The sequence below is a fragment of the Lepisma saccharinum genome, chromosome 12 (genome assembly GCF_977018435.1).
Source record: "Lepisma saccharinum chromosome 12, izLepSacc3.1, whole genome shotgun sequence".
Lineage (NCBI taxonomy): Eukaryota > Metazoa > Arthropoda > Insecta > Zygentoma > Lepismatidae > Lepisma > Lepisma saccharinum.
Window position 1 is genome coordinate 27,194,729 of NC_139240.1, and position 18,662 is coordinate 27,213,390.

Genomic DNA, 18,662 nt, shown 5'->3' on the forward strand with positions numbered 1-18,662 from the left:
GTTCCATGAGGCAAATAATGACTATCGTTAGCGTTGCGTGGGTATCGAGAAGTTTTATCCAATAGATACCATTCTCTCGAAGGCACACTGCGCAGCCTATGAACAGTAAGAACGTCGTCACTGTGATGCGAAAGTTTCTTTCCTTCTTCAGTACGGGGTATAAGTCGAACAAACTCCACTGCAAGGCGTCCAGCTGTATTACTATCCAAGAGAGTGTAATAAAGCCAAGAGAGAGAGGAAAAGGATCACGTTCCATAACTGGGGAAAGGGGAAGGTGGCTATTATTGCAGGATATATTGAAAACATAGCTGCTGGTCCGTCCTTTGCCAAAGAGAACATGGGAATACCTGTCTGCGCTTGCAAATATCCCAAACCACAAAATAGGATGAGTCCAAAGAGGATGCTGACCACTGTGCTTAGAGCAGGAACGCAGAACACTTCCCACGAACAGTCGTTGTTCACGTAGTTGAACCGAGCTCGATGAACCACCATCCCTAATCCTGCACCGACGGTGAACAGTGCTTGCACTGCAGCGTCCACCCATGTTTTGATGCTAAGAAATTCGTTCATATCAGGCACCAAGTACGCTATAAGCCCGTTCGTTGCGCCAGGGAGAGTGACTGCACGAAGTATCATCACTACCATGGCTACGTATCCAAGCGGCATCAGAAAATAGAAACTTATTCGAATTCTTTTCCAGCCGAAGGAGCAACATTCGATGACCAGAGCGTACAACAAGAGATGGAACGTCAACAGCTCCCACACGAGTCCTCCAGGCTGATCAATACTGGCCGATGTTCTGAGGGCGAATTTATTGAGGTACTGTTCCGACGGACTCTGTAGAGCCACCGATAAGCTGGCCAAGTCACTATTTCTCACCTCGGTACAGTTTCCATCATTCCAAGAGTACTGGCATGCACTCCAGTCGATAAGTTGGCTCACGGGATAGATCATGAAGAAAAGACAATAACTGCCGATGACGCTTGCGTACGCACACAGGAAAACATTGAGGATCAATGTTGCGTATCCAGCTCCATTCATTATGGGAGCCGCACCGAACATTTTGATGTATCCGCTGTTGGTGAACTGCCCAACAACTGTCTCCAAGTGGAACATGGGTATTCCGCAAAGAAGGATCATAAGCAGATACGGGACGAGGAAGGCTCCCCCTCGATGAATGTAGCACATGTAGGGGAATCTGAAGACGCCTCCGATGCCGGTACATGGGATAAGGTAGTAGAAGAACATCTCCATTCGTTTCAAGTACTTCTTGGCCTCTCCGGGATGTGCGTCGGGTTCCATCAACTTGATGCTTCTGGTCTCAAGTCGGACTCGAAGCTCGGAGATTATTGACCGTGAGTCATCGCTGATGGAATACTGCTCGACGACGTCTGCAAACGTCACCACTCTGGGAGGAACGTCTACTTCATCTTCGTCATCTTCAACATAGAGACTCGGGATTCTCTGTCGGCATCTCTTGAGGGGAATCAATTTCGATTTGGATTTTCTCAGTGGGCTTTCAGAAGGTTCGGTCTCAATTGATTCAGAAGGTTCGGTCTCGATTGCTTCGGAAGATTCTGTCTCAATTGCTCCAGAAGGTTCGGTCTCAATTGCTCCAGAAAGTTAGGTCTCAATTGCTCCAGAAGGTTCGGTCTCAATTGCTTCAGAAGGTTCGGTCTCAATTGATTCAGAAGGTTCGGTCTCAATTGATTCAGAAGGTTCGGTCTCAATTGCTTCGGAAGATTCGGTCACAATTGCTCCAGAAGGTTCGGTCTGAATTGATTCAGAAGGTTCGGTCTCATTTGCTTCGGAAGATTCGATCTCAATTGCTTCGGAAGGTTCGGTCTCAATTGCTTCGGAAGGTTCGGTCTCAATTGCTTCGGAAGGTTCGGTCTCAATTGCTTCAGAAGGTTCGGTCTCAATTGATTCAGAAGGTTCGGTCTCAATTGATTCAGAAGGTTCGGTCTCAATTGCTCCAGAAGGTTCGGTCTCAATTGATTCAGAAACTTCGGTCTCAATTGCTGGCCCAGCTTCATCACTTATGCTTCTATCCATCTCGCTCTCTTCGATACTTGGCAGAGATTGCTCATCACTTGACGTGTTGTCCATAGCTTCACTGTCTTTTTTCTCTTTCGATCGTGAATATCTACTCTTTTTTATTATTTTTCTTGCTAATCGCAAAATATGCGTATAGTGCTAATTGATTTTTTCGCTGCACTAATTCCATGGAAACTCTTTACCGATTTTTAAAACATCAACAATCAATAATATTCATGGCATTGCTCCTTCCCTGTGTAAGATAATTGGGATGTCTTCCATTGTTTCGAAGTATTAATGTCGGGAAAGTATAAAGAAGGGGAAGTTTAAAGTTTTCTCGGTGACAGTGGCTTTAAGAGAATTTAGTCTTTTTAGTTTACAGGAAGTTTCTTCCAGTTCCAAACCCTAAATCCAAAATACACACATATATACACGCACACAAATGTCTTAACAATGTTATTTCTGATTGACGTGTATATATTAGTTCGGCTTATCTATAAATAGTCAGATATAAATCTGCTTAATACGTTTGAAGAAGTTGCATAATCAAGTTAATTTTGTGTAAAGTCATTTCTGACATCATCTCGTAATCAAGGGGTTCCGGCGAAGGAACATTGCAGTGTTCCGTGCACCATTTTGAACTGCAGATCCAGTACCGATTAGCCTATCTGGCCACAAGGTGTACTTAACAGAAAACTGGTCCCGGGTTCTAATCCCCACCTGGGTATGGATGTTGTTTGTGAGTGTCCCTTCATCAATTTCACCATATCATCAGGTAACATGCATAGGAGGTAAAAATGACGTGATTGCCCTCCCTCTTGGGATGTGTGTTCAACACGTAAGGCTTGTAAGTCCACCTTACAAGTTGAAATTATCGAAGAAATCGTATTCCATTCCCGTAATTATCGCTTGAACACACACAGAAATAACAGACTGCAAGTAGAACTTTTAACGAAACAATTGAGGACTTGTTTTGATTCGAGTTGTTTCTCTGTAAGGCTTCTTGAGAGGACTTACGTGTGGGTGAATGGAAGAAATGATTTGGACTCGCCCATGGCGGGTGTGTTTGCTTACGTAGTACCTTCTCAACCAATGACAGGGCGCCTCGATTCTCAGGCACTGTAAGGCGCATTACCAGTGGGTGCTAACTGGCGAGATTTCTGTCCCCGCTGCGTCTGTTTGCCACGGTAGGAAGAGAACCAAGAAAATCGACTCCCGTGTTGTTTCAACAATGCTTGACGGGAGGTGTAGCTAACAAAACAGGTGTCATTTTAAATGTGTAAACTAACTATTAAGTTCACAAAGAGATGGTTTAATGTTGGATATTACCTTCATTAGAAGCAGCGAAGTTAAAGATAAAAGAGGAATGTCTGGCAATCCTAGATCCGGCAGCGCCCGCAAAGTTAGGCGCGTGCATCCCAGTTGCCCGTAATGTTAAAAGCATACACGTAATACTTAGCGTTATGATTTACAGATTTGTTTTACCTTTTCCTTTGACTAAGTTGCTTGATATGCTTTTCAAAATGTGTGCAAATATCGTAACCATGATAATGAGTAATATTCTCGAATGCATTTGAATTTGCAAATTGTATCTTACGCATTTCCCACAAATGGCTTTTTAGTGAAAGAAAAAGAATAATAAGAATAAAAATATGACATGGCTTTTCCAGAAGAAGAGTCTGTGTCCCTAACTAAGCTATATGCGAAATTTGTCAATTGCTACCAGTTGAACGTTGAGCTACAGGTAATTTATTCTGAAGCCGAATATCGACTGAAGAGTGTGTTTGAACTTCATGAGTACTTGCATACTACCCATTTGAATGAAGCTGTTGAACAAGTGTACAAACTAACAGAATTGTTCCTCACTGTTCCTGCCTCAAGCTCGTAGGTGGAAAAGTAGTTTTCTGCACTGTAGAGGATTCATACATTTCAACGCAGCGCACAGACACAAGGAAATCTGACTTGGGACTGATATCCACTGAAAAGGAGCTGCTTAAGAAATTGACCAGGAACTCTCGATTCTACGACGACGTGATTGAGGTGTTCAGACTAAAGGATCGTCGGATCGAGTTACCGTATAAATGAGAATTTTCATTAAGTAATATATACATATGCTATTATTGTTAACATAGAGTGTGTGCATTTTGTGTTTGAAATTGAGTAAGCCCATGCATGACTTACATTCAAATATATTCTATTTAGTTAAAATATCTTTGGGTTTTCTTTATCCAATATTCAGATCAGGTTTATCTAAGGAAGCCTTACACCTTTCATAGAATCACGCTACGCCACTGGTGTTCAACCACTAGTATCATAACAGTAACAGTGTACAGTTAGTTGGTAATTATGGTAATTTTTGTAATTATTATAATTACTATGCTGAAAGTTTGCTCAATGATATAATGTATGTGTGACACACGTCCAATTATTGATTTTTTATTATTGATGGTCATTTATGTAATTATTATAATTAATATATAACTGCACATATTTAAATAACAAAGGAAGCGGTGGTTCAATGCCAAAATGGATTCTTGAATTTTAGTGAGAGAAAAATGGGTGGACCTCTGTGAAAATATTCAATACTTCATGTTGTCATGTTCTCTTTCTTCGGTGTTAAAATTCAACATCTCAGTAGCTTTGTTTTGTCTTCGAAGTTTACATGAGTGTTTTCATGTTCAGACATAATTTATATACTAGCATATTGTAACACATCCCCTATAACACATCCATAGAACCTTCTATCTTTCAACTACGGTTTTGATTTATAACTCTTGACTGGGGCGTTTTCGGACTGGGCTTCGTTATCTCGTGTTGATGCTTTTGTCTCCCTCCCCATCATCCCTGGACTTTTGTTACAGGTTATGGAAACACCCTGTATCTTATACTTCAGATGCAGAAATTGAACTCAAATTTACTTCAAGTAAAAAAGGTTATTCTAATTAAAATTCATGGCTCTTAAAACTATCAGTACGCACATGCTTGCAAACTGAGTGTACTTATACAGGTCTACCATGAATGATTCTTCGGATTTCAAAACACTGTATTTTCAAAAGTATTACAAATACAATAATGATTTATACATGAAAAGAACTGGAAACTCACCAAGTTTTTGTGACACACTACAAGCAGGAGCGATTCCTCCATGTAGGCAATGAGGAACTTCCTACAGTTCATTTATATTTATTTCCAGTTCTCTACTTTTGTAAGAATTTAACGAGCGTTATAAAATTTTGAGCCCAATGTAGGTTCCCTACTCAACTGTCAAGAGCCAATCTGTTATCACTCGCTCGCTCCAGATCTGTTACCCAAAGACAAACTTCTTTGCCGCTCAGCGGCGGACGAAGCTTTCTCGCCACACTGCACCCAGATGGGTGAGGGGCAGTGCAAGCAAGGGAGGGGGGTTGCCCAGTTATACGTTCCGCGAGGAAGCTCCAGTAGTTTCCTCAATCTTTGATTCCAAACCTAGCACAATAGTTTTAAACCTTGCAAAATTTGAACTTCGTTTGCACCTACCACACTGTGTTTGGCATATTGGTAAAATCCTTCATCATCTCCAAAAAACGGGCGTCCGTGGGAAACAGAGAAATTGAATCCTAATGAAGACATTTTGAAGAAATATTTATTTTTAAAAAATCAGATCTTGTTTGTACTTCTCCAGCGGACTTGTTTCAAACAAAGGAAGTATGCCGACCATGAAACAAGCTTTTACAGGCCTTTGTCCATCCTCTTGTTTTCATCTTTTCTTTATCATCCCAGATTTAACAAGCGAGGAACACTTTATAAAAGGAAATCGGTAGAAAGTTGGAGGTCACAAATAAACAGACGGCGTTACCAGTCGCCGAGTTTTCTTCAACTTTTTTCAAGCACTATACTGAACCCATTTCATTCAATGGTTGAAATTGCTAATCAATAATGCAGTTCACAACTCCAAAATAGCTGCATAAATTGAACTTAAGACTACAACAGTCATCAGAAAATGATAATGATAATAATAATAATTGTGTAATAATAATAATAATAATAATAGACCCTAGCATAATTTTATCACATTTACCGTAATTTAAGTGTTGAAACAGCACTTTTTCTATCAGGATGTTGGTATTGGCAAAGCTGTCCTCAATCCACATACGACAACAGACAGGGAGGGCCTCCAGCTAACATTATAAATGCAATGGCTAGTACAAGGTACAAGCGATACGTGTGACTGTGTAGTTTAAAACATTTTCGAAAACTTTTCTCGGTCTGTTTACCAAAACTTCCTACACCAAAAAAAAATCCACGAGTCGCCACTGACTGCAAGTGTTCTTTGTGTGCCCCAAAACTCTGCCTCATCTCTCTCCACTGTTTCCTTAGACATTCTTGCTCGCTCCTTGCTTTTCTGTTTACACACACAGCCAGCCAGCGTCTTTAAACTGCTGGTACTACCGCAGAATGCTCTGGTGACCTAGTGGTTCTTTTCTGTATCCTCTTCAGAATGCACGCTGCACTGCAGTAACAGGTGAACACCTCAGATATTCCAAACTCTTTTTACTGCATTGTTGCCATATTTTGTAACGGCACTGTGCTCGTGCTGCCACCTGGTGTATGGCGCATGAAAACTTGGTGAGTTTCTGGTTCTTTTCGCATATCAGTCATTACATTATTGTATATGTAATACTTTGAAAAATATACAGTGCTTTGAAATTCGATTAAATTCATTTGTACTAGCCCTGTATTTGCATTTCTAAATTGCATGTGAAACATTGTTGTTCCAAAATTAGTATGAGCTTCTGTAATTTTAAGAAAATATCTTATCCTACAATGCAAGTCTTTGTTCTGCTGATACAAGAATTTTAAATCGGCTACCTTCACCATGTCACTGGCAGCGGCACTTCCAATTACATAAGAAATAATACCATCCTCCTCTCAGCTCGGAACTTTCATCGACTTGAAAGTGTTTCATATTTTAAAAAGTAGATCTGTAACATTGTTCATTATCGGCCCCCTTGCCCCCCCCCCCCATGAGCACACCTATATTGCGGCTTCGGCCACAAGGAAATGAACCTTCGGCCAAAAGTCTCTGTTCACCTTTTCCTTCATCGGTTCAACTCGGGCCACAAGGAAGCCTGCTCCACTCTGCCCCTCCCCTCCACGCGGAACTACGATGCACAGGAGTCTCGGGTCTGCGCAGGCTCTTTTGTCTGTGGCATCACTATAGGATATAGTCAAATCATTTTATGTCTGTTTCCAAAGCAAAGAATTGTATAAAAAACAAGAAACTTGTTTTTCAAAATATCTTTATAAAAATTTAAATGTTCAAACAAAAATTACACAAACGTATATAACTAAAATCATTACTATTATAGGTAAAAAAAACGTCATTTCACTTTCAATAAACTTCTTTGGATATATAATACTACATTTACAAAATCATACCATGGTACTTGACATACGTGCAGTGGCGCAGGAACGTTTTTCATTTGGGGGGTACAAAATTCAGCCTCCCATATATATATATATATATATATATATATATATATATATATATATATATATATATATATATATATATATGTCCAATCAATTGTCGCAATAATAATAATTAATATAATTATATTTAATTACATTAATATATTAATTAATTAAATATGTACATTAATTAATATTGTATTGTTATTATTACATGAATAGGTAAAAGATAGTAAAAGAATAGAAATATAACAGCAAGTATTCATTATCTAGCTTACGTGTAGTTAAGATCGCCAAGATTTGCACAAAAACAACTGCCCTGGCAAGGAATTTAATGTCAGATAGAAAAATAATTGAATATTTATTGAATAACAAAAAAGGAGTTAGATCCAATTAACGAAAAGTAAAGTTCCTGATTAATATTTTATGGATATCATCATTAGTAGTGTGCATAAATCTTTGGAATCCTTCATAGCCGTATGAGCCAAATTCCATGCCTTCCAATAAGTTCAGCGGAGAAAACCATCAAGTATACAGGGTGCAGCAGAAAAAACTCCCGGATTTCATTCAGTGAATAACAAAGCAACGATAGATATTATGCAAAATTTTATTTCACTGTTGGAAAGAACAAGGATTACCATTTTGTTTCCCATATGTACCGATACTTTATCTTTATATGTTTAAACATTTTATGGCAGATGTGTACCACATCCAATGCCTTTTAGAAGCCATGTATTTGGTATTTTCTCAGACATCTATAGGTGTTGTATTAAAAAAGAAAAAAATGAGTTCAGATGGTTCCCAATCAACTCGTAAGAAGTCTAACTTTGAAATATTTGTGAAAAATTTGACAAATTATTCATTTATAATATAATTAGCTGTACCTAATGACGCTCTTCAAGTACTGAAAGTAATATCATTCGGTACATTTACAAAACCGAAATCCTTCAGCTCTCAGAAGTAGCAAGGAAAATACGCTCAAAAGTTTATTCTTTCTTTTCAATTTTTGGTGGACAATTGGAAGAGCCGGCCAAGGTTTATTTTCGTATGTAGTGGTATTAAATGCAGATACACGCCTCTTTTCGCGACTGCCGCTGGTGTGACGTCATGGGCGGACAAAACCCAGCTGAGTCTTTACCCCATTCGGAAAGAAACGTGGAAAGGCTGATCTGTTTTGTTCTTTTCGCTCCTTTTTTCTTGTATTTCTGGGTTGTTGGGTTCAGGGTGCGAAATCCTGGAGGGGACGAGGGGGATTTCCCCCCACCAACAATCTTGGCCTCAAAAATCCCCCCACCAAAAATTTCCCGGGGGGGAAAAAGTTTTTGTTATAACAATGAAAAGATAAGCATAAATATTACCTTTAATTTCAAATATACTTTACTAAGAATAATATCGAAAACACACATAAATTAGTGTGGTTGTGAGTGTTGAATGCTTTCTGTCTCAAGAGATCATTAACAAATCTACATCAATACGCACAGTAAAAGTAAAACAAGAATGCAAAACAATAATAACTATGAAATCTAATTGATTTATATTAACATAGTGCACAAACTAAACAAAAACTTACACATAATAAAACCACTTCAACTGTGTCATAATTTATTAACATCTTTAACATGTTAGTAATGGAATTAGTTAGCTGATTTACACTATCTTATATGTACGAAAGTAACAAATTAATTTCTAATTAATAATCATAATAATTATTTTAATTGAGTAATTTATTTTTACTTTTAATAACATTACAAATATGTGCATCGTATAATTCACACATATGTTTGTGGGGAGGGGGTTATAGGTTAAGAACTTTCTCCCTCACCAGTTTTCAATGATTTCGCACCCTGGTGGGTTGTGAGGTGTTGCAGTTCACAATGCCTTCAGTGAGGTGTTGCGACGTGTCGTGATCTCCGATGAAAAAATAAAAACAGGGGGTGACAATATATAACTGAACACATCGCATCTAACGAGACTTGTTAGTGGATTGCGATACCAGTAGTCTCATTACACAACATCAGGCTACCATACACTTCAATTGGGTTACAATTATTAGAATAAAAAATAATAATATTGTAATTTTTTAATAAAGGCTCTCACGAGTATAGTAAGATAAAAACTGCAAGCATACCCCTCCCAATTTAATATCCAGTCCCCCACCAAAATTCCTATGTCAATTTTAGGTTCACTGTTGGTATTGAAGAGTTGAATCTCGACCTCCTCCAAATAATTTAATTCTCAATCGCCATACCAAAATTCTCACAACAGACTAAGCGCAACAGTAATTAATACTCAAGACTTGGCTATCTCCCATCCTAGTGCTCAATTTCCTTACTATAGAGTTCGAAACTTCCCCAACCAAGGGTAATTCCACATCAGAATTCACGATAAAAATTTAAGGTTTAATATGTAATATCTGGCTGGATATTGTGCAACTCAACTAGTAGATACCTTGTTGCCGAGAGACGACACTGGTATGTCCCGTCGCGTGAAAATTCCATCTCTTCTCATGTCTAGTCTCGTTAACGACACTAATAATACATAGTAACTGTTATAATTCCCTTGGAAATACACAACTTGCTGTTTATATACGAGTGATGCTTAAATGACAACGTAGTTCAACTTCCGTCCTCCATTGTTCTATTATTTATTCAGTCAAATTTTCATCACAATCACAGTAGCTGTCCAGGATGTTAGGTGGCCAGGAGAAGGGAATTGTAAAACTAAAAATCATACTTTTTTCTATGGTGGTACTGAAAAATCATAATTTTGGAACAGGCTTTATCATAAATAACAGAATTATCTCTGCTCTTAAAACAGTAGAATTTATTAATAATAGGATATCATATGCAGTTTTACAGGGTAGGTGGTGTAAAATTATTTTAATAAACATACATGCACCAACGGAAGATAAAGATGATAATACTAAAGATGATTTTTATGCAGAGTTAGAACAGGTCTTTGATAAATTTTCTCAGTATGATATGAAAATTCTGTTAGGTGACTTTAATGCACAGATTGGCAAAGAAAAGACATTTAAACCCACGATTGGTAAACAAAGTCTGCATGAATTAAGTAATGATTACTTTTCCAACGTCAAAGAATTTAATTGTGAAAAGTACAACTTTTAAACATAAAGATATCCATAAATATACCCGGTCTTCTCCAGATGGTAAAACTCATAATCAGATAGATCATATTCTCATTGATAAGAGAAGGCATACTAGTATAATTGACATTCGTACACATAGAAGTGCTGACTGTGCCAGTGACCATTATTTAGTAATTGCTAAATTAAGAGAAAGACTCTCAGTGATAAATCATAAGCAACAAAATCTAAAAGTTCTAAAATTTAATACAGGAAAATTTGCTGATGAAAGAATTAAGAAAGATTATCAAATTAAACTGTCAAATAGATTTGATGTTTTGCAGGATTTAAATGATGATGAAAATATAAATGAAACAGACGTAAATAAGATTTGGGAGCACATACGTAATGCAATAGAATCAGCAGCTAAAGAAAATATAGGATATCATAAACCAAGAAAAAGCAAGCCATGGTTTCATAATGAATGTCATAATCTAATAGAAATAAGAAATCAGGCTAGACTTAGGTCGTTAAATAAATCTGATGATACAAATCTAAGCAATTATAATAGAATAAAGCGAGAAGTTAACTGCACGTTTAGAAGTAAAAAAAGAGATTACTTGAAAAGCAAAATTAACGAAATTGAAACAAACAGCAAAAACAAAAATATCAGAGATTTATATAAAGGTGTAAATGAATTTAGAAAGGGGTGGCAACCTAAAGTAAACTTGATAAAAGATAAAGACGGTGATTTTCTAGCTGACCCAAGTGATATTCTAAATAGATGGAAGAACTACTTTAATGACCTTTTAAATGTTCATGTAGGAGATAAATCAGAAGTAAATGAAGTCCACACAGCAGAACCTTTAGTTCCAGAACCTAACTTGACTGAAGTTAAAGATGCTATTAAAAGGCTAAAGAATAACAAATCACCTGGCATTGATTTAATACCAGCTGAGTTAATTAAATATGGTGGAAATTCATTAATATGTCAAATTCATAAATTAATTTGCTTAATATGGAATAAAGAAGAAATCCCTCAACAGTGGAAAGAATCCATAATTGCTCCTGTGTTTTAAAAAGGTGATAAATGAACTGCAATAATTACCGTGGAATTTCTCTACTCTCAACAACGTATAAAATATTATCTAACATTCTTTTAACAAGACTAACTCCATATGCTAATGAAATTATAGGTGATAATCAATGTGGATTTAAACGTAACAGATCAACTACAGATCAAAGTTTTCACGTCAGACAGACACTTGAAAAAAAGTGGGAATATAATCAAAATGTCCATCAGCTATTCATTGATTTCAAAAACGCATATGATTCGGTCAAAAGAGATAAATTATATAATATATTAGTAGAGTTTGGAATACCTAAGAAGCTTGTTAGTATGATAAAAGTATGCACCAGTGAAACAGAAAGTAAAATTCGTGTGGGTATTAATGTGTCTGACAAATTTACAATTCATGATGGGTTAAAACAAGGAGATGCATTATCTCCATTGCTCTTTAATTTTGCCTTAGAATATGCTGTTAGGAAGGTAAAAGAAACTAAAGAAGGACTAAAATTAAATGGTGTGACTCAGTTGTTAGCATATGCAGATGATGTAGACTTATTAGGGGATGAAATAAATACAATTAAGAATAATGCTAAAATATTTTTCAAAACTGCTGAAGAGATAGGTTTGGAAGTTAACAAAGAGAAAACTAAATATATGCTTACAGACCGAAACCAAGTGTTAGGTAATAATCAAAATCTAATTATTGATAACAACTTGTTTGAACCAGTTTCCAAATTCAAATACTTGGGAGTAATATTAACAAATAAAAATGATATTAAAGAGTAAATAAAAAGTAGGCTCCGTAATTTTGCCTGTAGTATTATATGGGTGTGAAACTTGGTCCCTTACATTGAAAGAGGAACATAAATTGAGAGTATTTGAAAATAAGATCCTTAGGAAAATATTTGGACCTAAAAAGAATGAGGAGACAGGTGAGTGGAGAAGGCTACATAATTTAGAACTACATAATTTGTATTCATGTCCAGATATTATTAGAATAATTAAATCACGAAGACTTAGGTGGGCAGACCATGTGGCACGAATGGGAGAGGAAAGAGGAGTTTACAGGATTCTTGTTGGGAAACCTGATGGTAAGAGACCTGTAGGAAGGCCAAGACGAAGATGGAGGACAACGTTGAGATGGACCTAAGGGAAATCGGTAGGGATGGAAAGGAGTATATAGATCTTGCTCAAGATAGGGACAGATGGAAGGCCTATGTTGCTGCAGCCATGAACCTTCGGGTTTAAGAAGGCAGAGAGTTAGTTAGTTAGATAGTTCACTGTTTTCTGAGTATTCGTTGATTTTCTTTAAACACTGTTTCCTGAGTATTTGTTGATTTTCTCCGAAAACTGTTTCCTGAGTATTCGTTGATTTTCTCCAAACACTGTTTTCTGAGTATTCATTGATTTTCTCCAAACGCTTTTTCCTGAGTATTCGTTGATTTTCTCCAAACACTGTTTCCTGAGTTACGCTCTTCATCCACCTAACCCTTCAACTACTCGTGCTGATTAAACTATGTGATTCTTATGTATAGGTATACCCAGTGCCATAGACTTTTCTAATAACCAAAAGTTTGGGATGTTAAAGACATAATTTCGCGAAACATGCAGGCTGTTTACTTAGGGAAGGACGGTATCGAAAATTTCATATCGCGATATATCGTTAAGAAAATATCGTCACAGACGATACGAGACGATATTTTTTCCGTATCGTAATATCGGCGATATATCGTCTCCACGATATATATCGCCAAATATCATGACGATATATCGATGACACGATATATATCGCTAAAATATCGTGACGATATATCTCCGACTCGATATATATTGCAAGAATATCTGAAGATATATCGTCGACACGATATATTTCTCCAAAATATCGTGACGATATATCGCCTGGACGATATTTTTTCAATATCACGATAGATCGTGTGGACGATATATCGCCCAACACTAGTGTTTATTCTAGAGCTGAGTCGATACCACATTGAACCGATACCGATACTTGAGAAGCTGTTCAAAATATTGGTCAATATTAGTGTGTAAGTATCCTCCTCCGATTCTGGCAAGCATTTTGCATAATTTCCAGGATAATTCGTCTCTGCGAAAGTGTGCAGTATATTTTTGCTGACCCCATGAAAGATAAAATACCGAAAAGTACTGGCTGGTATCGTTAAATAAATTCCAACCGATAGATCGGTATCGTTATCGGCTCAGCCCTAGATTATTTCTGTAGAATATAAAATTGCATTTTAAATTCTTTCGCCCCATTCTTGGCACTCTTTTTCACGCCATATCACGTGGTCCACCCTGAACTTGCTACTTCCACAGATAATTTATGTTCGCGGGCTGCATTAGCACACCCCCTTCGGACAAAACGGGACCTTTGTAAATCAATTTTGCGAATCGTTAATGTCAGCGCCTGGCAACACTTTTATGTGAAGGAGCGCAGGCGCACCTAGCGTTTCCAATAGCAACCAGACAAGTTTTACGAGCGAGTATAAAACCGATTCTGTTCGGTTTTCCCTAACAGTAATTACATCTGGTGCTGTCATTCCATGCTTTTCAATTCTGTCTGTTAAAGCTCATCATTGGGACTGGATTAAAGAGACAGACATCGGTGATTCCTGAAGTACGGAATGGGAGTATTTAAGGGGCGGGGAGGGGTTGAGAGGACCTCTGTGGCGGACTGGTTAGCACAGCGCCCTACAACGACAGAGGTCCCGGGTTGTAATCCCGGCCTGGCCACGGGGTGTTCTTTGTGAGTGGCCCTTCTCCATTTTCATCATATCATAACTCATCCTCATCTTCAAACACAGTTTACTTCACTTTGTAGATGAGGCTTAGCATAGTGCGGGGTCAAAAGTGACAAAAGTGGGGTGTCAACTACCCCCACGCCCCCTTAAACGCCGCCGCTGCAGCCAATAATAATGGCGCACCCAGTAGATTCTGAAATGCTCGGTTCCTTCCAAGGCGATATGTGTCACTCTCCGGCGGTGACAGAACTTGTCATTGATAACTGCTATTAAAATCCACTCATCGCCGTAAAGTTATTCAACACAACTAACGCTTTGCAGGGAAGCGAGTATTTCAGGATATAGGTGTCCCATTTTTATTGCCGGTGACTGTACAACCACGGACCCTTCTAGATTTGTAAGTACCACATTGACTTTCACTGAGATAATTACAACCCAAAAGTGCCCGTGACTGTACAATAATGCAATACGAAGCTCATTTCGAAAGCAAATCTAGATATTAAAAAGCGTTACATATAAAGATAATGATTTAGTAGATTTTGTTAGTGTCATTTATGGCTAATCGTCACGATGAGTGATGATATGATAAAATTGATGAAGGGGTTCAAAGAACACCCATGCGCATGGCGGGATTCGAACCCGGGACCCCAGGCGACTTAGCGCAATCGGGCACGAAGGCCGGCATGAAATTAATGAACATCCGTTACTAGTATTGACGAAATTACACTTTGTAAAAATAATAAAATTGAGCTGATTCTAGCATTTCTTGTGCCGATGTATGTGTCTTTCTAAACAACTTAAGAAATCAGTCATTGTGCATATTCCAAGATGTTGGACAACTTGCTTTAAATGTGTAAAGCATAAGCCTCCGTTTTTTTTTGGCAAATCAAATAACACTTTCATAAATAAATAAATATATATAAATATATAAAATGTTCATGCTTTTTTTATTGGAGGAGGGTAGAAAGTAGGATAATTAGGGTGGGAAGCTGGAGGGGTGCAAAGTAGAGGGTGCCAAAAATCCACCTTGCTTGGGTGAAAAGTTTATCTTGAGCAGCCGCTGGAAACGATATTATCACGTAAAATATTTGCGAAAATTTTATTAACATATATTGTTATAAAATTAGGTATAGTAGTCTATAAAATGCATTTGTCATATTTAGTTTACATTCGTTTGTCTTATACAAATATTTAAGCATAAAAAAATCATACTTTCTTGCATCTTATACAAATACCGTGATTCCTCGTGGCCACATGGTCCGTAAACTTTGCATTTCAATTCCATCCCGCCGGGTTATTGATCGGAATCAAAGACATTCCGTGCGGGCGAGCGTATTGTCGTGAGCTGGCAACACTGGGCGACGGAGGTTGGCAACACTCGGCTCCAGGGCTGGCGAGATCGTCCGCGTAGCTGCTGCCTGGTCTTTTTCCGAGAGACGCGAAGGCAAGGCTCAGTGCGGCGCGAGTGACCGTAGGCATCGTCCCACCTTCTTCTGTCTGTGTGCACCGCCCGGGACATGAAGTGAAGTCCCGCTGAGATCAAGAACCGACTGTCGCCTCAGGAAAGCGAGGTGAGTGCTTCCTGTGATTGGGAACTTTGTTATTTCAATTGTTTTATAACTTGTGTTCGAATTCATATACTTTTTACCCCCTCAAAGTTTTACAATGTGTAGACCGGTCTCAAAACTTCAGCGATAGACTTTTTTCTGTCATCCAATACCAGAGAGAACGCAATTTTTTTTGTGTGTGTATCCGTGGCGTAGTCAGCGCACGCTGAGGGGTGCTGATGGAGCTAAACTCCCCATAAAATGACCCTCGATTGTCATTTTTGAGAGTGGAAAGTTATACGAAATATCTTATTGTGTATACCGCCCCCTAGAAAGCAACTTTCAATTCCAGCCCCTCCTGGAAAGTAATCCTGCGTACGCCAGTGCCCGTGGGGCTCGAGCCCACCCAATAATTTGCCGTATTGTTGTTGTTATTATTAAATATCTGCTTTGGTGGAGTGCTTATTGAAGGTAGTAAATAACAGATTTCTTTAAAAGAGATAAGTAAGGGTGCATTGTTAGTGTGAATTAATATAATGAAGGGGATTTATGAGTCCTCTATGAGCTAACAGTTGTTTGAGCAGGCACGTAGCCAGGGGTTGGGCTCCGGGGGCTGAAGCACACCCTGAAATCCTATAAATATATAATATTAACCATGAATAGTGGTAAATAATTTTACTTCATTAGCTGGATAAAACATCTTGAATACTCCCTCTGTCCCATAATTATAGTCCGGTATGCCAAAATGGTAACATTTTATTTATGTTCTTTTGGATACTTGATTGGCCAATTTGTACTGATCCTTGAGTAATAACGTTGTATGACTCATTCCCGTGTTTCATTTTCTTCTTCTGTATACACAAAATTTCACAGTTTGAATATCAAACAAGTATTTTGGGACAACAAACAAAAGTGAACCGGACAATAATTATGGGACAGAGGGAGTAATAAATTGTTATACTTAGAAATTGAGGACTAAAAGTGGTAAACGTTGTAAGTGCCAAAAGCGAAAGTGCTTGGAAATCGCATCGTTCAGCACATCAGCCCGTAAGAACGTTCACACTAGTGATCTCTTTACACGTCCTTTGAAGTACTTAGAGGGCTACCAGCCACATTTCACGTTTACCACATTATAAAGCATGGCACATTTCACAGTTTAACGTGGAAAACTGTCTTTGAATTATTGTGGCACTTACAGCGTTTACCAATTTTAGTCTTCAATTCATCTTCAGGCCTTCTACCCCCAAAATGTCCTGGCTCTAGATGGGGAATGCTGATAAGGGATGAGCCCCCCCCCCCCGAAATAAAGTTCTGGCTACGGACCTGTGTTTAAGAACACCCAGTGTTCTTAAAAAATTGGCGTAGTGGCTACCACCCATTACTGAAGCTCTTCGGGCAGTGTAGTGGGTAAGATTGTTGGCTTGTGTTCAAGGCAGTGGCGGCGATTAGGGGCGGGCGAGGGGCAGTTGCTCCCCACTTTTCGCCAATTTTGACCCTGCACTATGATAAATCTTATATACAAAGGGAAATATACACTCTTTGCCCCCCCAGTTGGAACCCCATCGCCGCCACTGGTTCAAGGGATCTCATTGGTGACCGAGCGCTTTGAACGCAGGTTGGAGCCGCTTTCTCAACATTATCAAACCATCATTCTCATCGAGATTAGACACAGTAGCTGAAGATTTATTTATTGATTGATTTGGTTTATTTTAATTCCCTTCCCGCAACTTCTGGCTAACCGCGAAGATGAGGGTGAGCGATAATATGGTGAAATTGATGAAGTGACAAGAAGACCCACGTCCAGGCTGGGGTTTAAACTCGGGACCTCTGTCGTCGCCACTCCACCACGGAGTTCAATTGTTTTGTAAGTTTTTGGTCACCTAAGCGTGCGCACTGGGAGGCAGTTCGCCCCTAATGTTTATCGTCATTAATAAACAATGTTAGAGATTCACTCTTACAGAATGAAGCATTTTGAGACCATGAAAGTTCCGAGCTACTAGAGGCGCATTATTTCTTACGTACCTGGAGGTGTCGATGACATTTTGAAGGTATTTAACACTTATATCAGCTGAGCGAAGACTAGGATTGTATGATAGGATATTTTCGTAAGACTGCAGAAGCTCATTCTAATGTTGGACAAACAGTGTTTCAAATGCTGTCCAGCATATGTGCACTCAGTTGGCAAGCGTGCATGTAGTGAAAGTTGAAGTTTTAGAAGAACCGTGAATTTTAATTAGACTCGGTTTTCCTAATATGAGTTCAATTTCTGCATCAGAAGTAAGACGTGCATAATTTTTCGGTGGGGGAGGGGGTCTGCATCAACTCCATAAACGAATATGAAATTTTTTAAAATACACAAATACGTAGTTTTAGAACAGTGTGTTCGAATTCATGTACTTTCCCCCCTTCAAACATTTACAGTTTTACAATAACCGGTCTGAAAACTTCAGCGATAGACTTTGTTTCTGTCGTCCAATACCAGAGAGAACGCATTTTTTATGGATTCGTAACGTAGTGTTTACCGTTCATTTTCTGAAGATCTCTGGACAGTGCCTTGTATTGTAATCACGATATCGCATATTTAGCGCAGTGTTTTTGCCACATTTGGCTATTGCGACGCGACGATCAATGATCTTATGATGAATTTGATGAAGGGACATTTGCAAGGAACACCCATGCCCAGGCTGGGATTCGAACACGGGACCCCTGGCGTC

At 38.5% G+C, this 18,662-nt stretch overlaps 2 protein-coding genes across 2 annotated transcripts in view; one reads left to right on the forward strand and one right to left on the reverse strand.

Annotated features, from left to right (window-relative positions):
* Positions 1–201: 201 nt before the first annotated feature.
* LOC145996282 (sodium-dependent proline transporter-like) overlaps positions 202–18,662 on the reverse strand; it is a 96,154-nt gene continuing 77,693 nt past the window's right edge. Inside the window, exon 2 of the mRNA XM_083132710.1 lies at positions 202–1,439. Within this exon, the coding sequence (XP_082988836.1) occupies positions 202–1,439 (1,238 nt within the window). The remainder of the gene's footprint in view (positions 1,440–18,662) is intronic.
* The window catches only part of LOC145996608 (uncharacterized), a 336,214-nt gene continuing 333,396 nt past the window's right edge, over positions 15,845–18,662 (forward strand). The window contains exon 1 of the mRNA XM_083133185.1: positions 15,845–15,972. The gene's annotated coding sequence lies outside the window, so the exon portion shown is untranslated. The remainder of the gene's footprint in view (positions 15,973–18,662) is intronic.